General features: G+C 36.6%; 1 protein-coding gene across 1 annotated transcript in view; it reads right to left on the bottom strand.

Moving 5' to 3' along the window:
* The window catches only part of MAGI2 (membrane associated guanylate kinase, WW and PDZ domain containing 2), a 1,467,824-nt gene that overhangs the window by 500,017 nt on the left and 961,496 nt on the right, over positions 1-6,311 (bottom strand). Inside the window, 1 exon segment of the mRNA XM_010848097.1 lies at positions 3,719-3,798. Within this exon segment, the coding sequence (XP_010846399.1) occupies positions 3,719-3,798 (80 nt within the window).

The following is a 6,311-nucleotide window of genomic DNA, read 5'->3' on the forward strand; positions in this document are numbered from 1 at the left end:
GATTGCCAGGAGAAATATCAATAACCTCAGATATACAGATGATACCACTTTTATGGCAGAAAGTGAAGAGGAACTAAAAAGACTCTTGACGAAAATGAAAGAGGAGAGTGAAAAAGTTGGCTTCAAACTCAACATTCAGAAAATGAAGATCATGGCATCTGGTCCCATCACTTCACGGGAAACAGTAGAAACAGTGGCTGACTTTATTTTTTTGACTTCCAAAATCACTGCAGATGGTGACTGCAGCCATGAAATTCAAAGACACTTACTCCTTGGAAGGAAAGTTATGACCAACCTAGATAGCATATTCAAAAGCAGAGACATTACTTTACCCACAAAGGTCCGTCTAGTCAAGGCTATGGTTTTTCTAGTGGTCATGTATGGATGTGAGAACTGGACTGTGAAGAAAGCTGAGCACCGAAGAATTGATGCTTTTGAAATGTGGTATTGGAGAAGACTCTTGAGAGTCCCTTGGACTGCAAGGAGATCCAACCAGTCCATTCTAAGGGATATCAGTCCTAGGTGTTCTTTGGGAGGACTGATGCTAAAGCTGAAACTCCAGTACTCTGGCCACCTCATGCGAAGAGTTGACTCATTGGAAAAGACTCTGATGCTGGGAGGGATTGGGGGCAGGAGGAGAAGGGGACGACAGAGGATGAGATGGCTGGATGGCATCACTGACTCGATGGACGTGAGTCTGAGTGAACTCAGGGAGTTGGTGATGGACAGGGAGGCCTGGCGTGCTGCGATTCATGGGATTGCAAAGAGTCGGACACGACTGAGCGAATTAACTGAACTGAACTGAAGTGGAAGTTTAAAATAAGCTGCTGCTGCTGCTGCTGCTAAGTTGCTTCAGTTGTGTCCGACTCTGTGTGACCCCATAGACGGCAGCCCACCAGGCTCCCCCGTCCCTGGGATTCTCCAGGCAAGAACACTGGAGTGGGTTGCCATTTCCTTCTCCATTGCATGAAAGTGAAAAGTGAAAGTGAAGTCGCTCAGTCGTGTCCCACTCTTAACGACCCCATGGACTACAGCCTACCAGGCTCCTCCATCCATGGGATTTTCCAGGCAAGAGTACTGGAGTGGGGTGTCATTGCTTTCTCCGTTAAAATAAGCTAAAACCCCTGAAAGGCACCACAGATTTTTTTGTGGTTTTGCAGTGTCAAGTAGAAAAAAAAATTAACTGTTGGTGTTCAAGAGCTATTCAGGGGCACGCTCCACATGGACCCACTAGACCACGTTTGATCCTCTGGACCAAGTCCAGCCTGCTCCTATATTTTTTATGGTCCAAGGGGTAAGTAAACTGTTTATACACTTCTAAATAATTGAGAAAAAAACAAAAGAAGAATAATATTTTAATTGGTAAAAATATATAAATCTCAAGTTTCTGTGTACCTGAGCTACGTTTATTGAAATAAATCCATGCTCTTTATTTATATATAGATTTTGGCCGCTTTTCTAAACAATGAGTAGCTGCAAAGAGACTGGGTAACCAAAGCCTAAAGTATTTATTACCTGACCCTCTATAGAAAATATTTGCTGACCTACAATTCTGGGTGGGCAAACACTGTGAGAAAAAAGCAAACTAGATGTAGACTGGGTCTCACCAAAGCTCAGTCCAACCTCACGTTGACCCAGTTCTGATCAGATTAAGGTAATTAGCCTCCATTCTATCTCCCTAGTAGAAGAAGGATAAATCTTTGCCAGTGAAACATATTATCATCTTAAGCCTCTACATTTTTTAAACATATATTACACATATTTCAGCAATTCAGAAAATTACTACCATTTTTTATCTAAATTGACTTGTGAAACATATAAAGAACCTTGTCTTAACTAGTAGACTCAACACCAATGCACTAACACTCAATATTTTAAACAATTTTAACCTAAATAATTTAAATAAAAGAAAAAGAAGTAAAACAGAAGCAATATTATGACAAAAAGGTATTTTTCTTGTTAATAAAACCTAAGCTATGTGTCTGGAACAACAGCATTTTACCTAGATATTAGTTTCTATTGTAAAATACTCCAATAATATATGAAATAAAGTCTGTGGACTACTTATTTTGAACAAAATGAAAAACAGTAATCAACCAGTTATAAAAACATTATGAGCTATAAGACTCTATTCTAGGACTCATTTCTTAATGGCCAATGGATTCAGAGATGCTGGTATATTTTAGGCATATACCATCCTGAAAAGACAGATGAGTATAGATATAGGAGAAACTGATAACATTGAAATGTTATAGTTATTCAAAATGTTAAACTCACATCTCTCCCGGGATTTCAAGATTTGACTTTAATCGCCTTTTATAATGAAAAAGAACAACTCAGAGAATAACAAGAGAGCTGAGAAGTTCAACATGTTAAAGAACTGCAAAATCACTGAATTCATCTGTGGCATAAGTAAATTGTAACTCCTAGATATAGCAGATCAGGTCATTTTAATTTATAACCAATGATACTTTGCAACACATGTCTTATGGGTATCAATGAAATGTACCCTAATTGTGCTCAAAATCTCATGTCACAATATAATTGTAAAAAATTCACATACATACAGCTATACTTGTATACAGAAGGCATACAGATATAGCTATGAATATAAAATTAAAGTGATAAAAATTAGAGACTAATGCATTCAAATACGTATGTGTAAATTGTATACTGATTTTTTAATTTAACCCAGTTGTATAACCAACTTATGAATATTTACCATATAACTTAAGAATGAACAATAGCATCTTGATATTATCTGAGACAGAATTATGTCAAAATTAAAGGACTTTTAGAATTACAGACCGTAAAAAGTTGACTTTCTAAAAGCTTTTTAAAAAGTGTAAATATTCTTCATCACTTTCCTCACTTTTAAGAGCTCTTCAATGATGAGCTGTCTCTGAACAAGGCTCTAATAATTTGATCAGATAAAAACTATGAATGTGTTCAAATAATGAATCTTCAGGAGTATATGATATTTATCATTTTAGACAAATTGTAAGTACTCTTTCAACATTAAACTCAATAGTACAAAACTTATAAGTATCATCAGTAACAGATTTCATCTATATAATTTACTATACGAGAATAAGGTTTTCATTCATTTAATCATCAGGATTATTGTTAAAAACCCTTCACATAGATAAAAACAGTTGATTTTCAAGCAAGTTATGCCATTACATTGGGAAATGTAAAAAACTAAAGATAACCCAGCACATTCATGCAATTAATTGTATTTAAATGCTTGGTTGAAAGAAGGAATATTTACATATATCTTTAAATCATGGATTCATTCCTTAGTAACTATTAGAATGTTATGCCTCACAACACAAAAATAAAGTATTACTTATAGTTTCATAGTACTTTTCTCTATACACCATATTCAATTCCAATGAAAAGATCAGAGTACTCAGAGAGACATATTGCAAACAAAAACTCCCTAGTAGGTGGTGGAAAGTAAGGCCAGGAGTCAAACAGAACCCACAGAGATGACAGAGCTCTGATATCCAGCACAGTCACCTTACAGAGAAAAAGGAAAACCACATGGCACTGCTGAAATGCCGAGTTAATTCTCTCTCCTATCTGAGCACTAAATATTACAGCTTTAAAATTGTCTCAATCAGAATACAGTTTCTTTAGACAAGACTCTCTTTTAAGAAATAGACACATTATTGAAGTGCAACGGCAAAACACCATAAAAACTTAAATAACTTACCATTTTCTTTGCATTCTTCTGGAGGTTTAGCCTTTTTCGCAAGTCGTGGATCCAGCCATGATGTTGTCTTTGTGTTATGGCTGAAAAGAAAAGAGATCACTCTGAACAGACACATACTGAAAGGAATCACGTTTATTCCTTAAGAGGAAAAAAAAAAAAACAGGGTTAGACCAACAAAATTGCAATCGATACACTTAATTTGCTTACTGGTTCTAAGTAGCCCTGAAGGAGGTGTAAGAGTAATTGTGCAAGGCAGCTGTAAATTTGGCAACCTCAGCTCCCTGTCCTCAAAGCAGCTATTTTTATTAAAATCAACTAGAATGTTGCCAAGTTAACCTCATTGAAAATGCAGAACTCATCCAGAGCAAAAGGAATTTATTACAAATACAGGATTCTCCAGTTGGAAGAGCACAGGCTGAAGGCTCTGATACTATTTCCTGAGTTTTGCAAAAGAATTATTTTCATCTTAAATCTGTCCTTTTCATAAACAGTTGTTTTGTTACTCTTTTAACTACAGAGTTGGCAGAGGGAGTACAAAAGTGATACAAATTATAGCATGTTCTTGGGATTCCTACATTTTCTCAAAAAGTGATTAATAGCAATTTCATTAACCCACATTTAGCTATCTTCCATCTAAATACTTTCAATCCAGCCAGGGGGTAAAAATGCTTGTATTCTAGCATTTCTGAATGGAATTTCTGGGAATTAATAATTTTTAATGATAATTTTGTTTTTAAAAAAATGATCTCTGGGAAGTCTTGCAAAAATCTAAAAAACAAAGGAGAGATGTTTTTAGAACAGTGTCTTTAAAAGAGGTTCTGGAATGACCTGCACTGGAATCATCTGGTGGATTTAATGCATCTTCTGGATCCTCATAGAACTACCAAATCAGAATCTTTGAGGTGAAGCTGCGAAATCTCCATCTTTGGCTAGCACTCCAGGTGATTCTTATACAGTCTGTGTTTGAAAACTACATTATGAATGAACTACATTATGGTTATGAATAGCTCATAAGCATACAGTGGAGCTAAACTATTTGCTGTGAATAGCTGTCTCAAGTTATCTTATCTGTCAATGGACAAAATATCAAGGAAGTGACATCTGTGAGGACTAAAAAGAATGATCAAAGTCACAGATGTAGAAAAGTGAGGTTTGTATAGAAAAAAGTTAGAATGTAATATGAAAGGGAAAAGTGGAAAATAGGTTAGAAATATAAATTAAACCCATATAACAAGATCTTCGAACACAGATGTAAGGAAGTCAAAATTACAATTATGTCAATTCACACGTATTGTCTGTTTCTTCAATGAGATTTAAATATATTTTATCATATTACAGTGTTAGCTAAATAATCTGATGAATCAATCTGCACTTAAAGCACAGTTCAGAAAAGTTTCCCAGGTAGCATATTTAATAGCAAACTTCTAGAGATTAAATGCCTACTTAATGAAGGGAATTTCAAGGCAGGAAGGAGGAGAGAATGGGTTAAGGAGGGCAATGAGCAAATGATTCCAGAGTGTTAAAGCACTGTTCAAACAGTGTTTTCTGGATGATCATATGTTTGCCCAAGTGCAGAGCCATCTCCGGTCTGAGAACCTAGACATTAATATCCTTGGGTCATGAACTTTCTGCTCTTAAAAAAGATTCCCTTTTATTTCTGACTTACATGTGGGGTAAAGAGAAAACACTTTCCAATCATTTTCTTCATACTTAGGAACTCCTCAATAATTGATCTTTCTGAGCAGGACTCTAATAAATCTGATGAGATAAAGTCTACGAATTTGGTGAAATTATAAACTGGTGGGAGGGTATGCTAGCTTTTATTTTCTCCACATGTGACTTCTGTAAAGTAGTATCTCATTCTGGTCCTGATCTGTAGTCATATCAATATCATCTAGTCTTTTCCTCTCAGTTAAAGACTTGATGTCTATGGACAGAATGGGGGTTATGACTATCCTAATGTGAGGAGAGTGGCACTGGGTTCAGTGCTCATTGATCCCATTTGAAAAATAAAGTCACTGTAAAGATGCACTTTATAGATATGCCTCAGTTCAAAGTATATATATATATATATGTGTGTGTGTGTGTGTGTGTGTGTGTGTGTGTGTGTTGTTCAGTTCAGTTGCTCAGTTGTGCCTGACTCTTTGCGACCCCATGAACTGCAGCACACCAGGCCTCCCTGTCCATCACCAACTCCCAGAGTCCACCCAAACCCATGTCCATTGAACCAGTGATGCCATCCAACCATCTCATCCTCTGTTGTCCCCTTCTACTCCTGCCCTCAATCTTTCCCAGCATCAGGGTATTTTCCAATGAGTTAGCTCTTTGCATCAGGTGGCCAAAATATTGGAGTTTCAGCTTCTACATCAGTCCTTCCAATGAACACCCAGGACTGATCTCCTTTAGGATGGATTGGTTGGATCTCCCTGCAGTCCAAGGGATTCTCAAGAGTCTTCTCCAATACCACAGTTTAAAAGCATCAATTCTTTGGCACTCAGCTTTTTTTATAGTCCAACTCTCACATCCATACACGACCACTGGAAAAACCATAGCCTTGACTAGATGGACCTTTGTTGGTAAAGTAATGTCTCTG

Source organism: Bison bison, unplaced genomic scaffold (genome assembly GCF_000754665.1).
Source record: "Bison bison bison isolate TAMUID 2011002044 unplaced genomic scaffold, Bison_UMD1.0 scf7180017864260, whole genome shotgun sequence".
Classification (NCBI taxonomy): domain Eukaryota; kingdom Metazoa; phylum Chordata; class Mammalia; order Artiodactyla; family Bovidae; genus Bison; species Bison bison.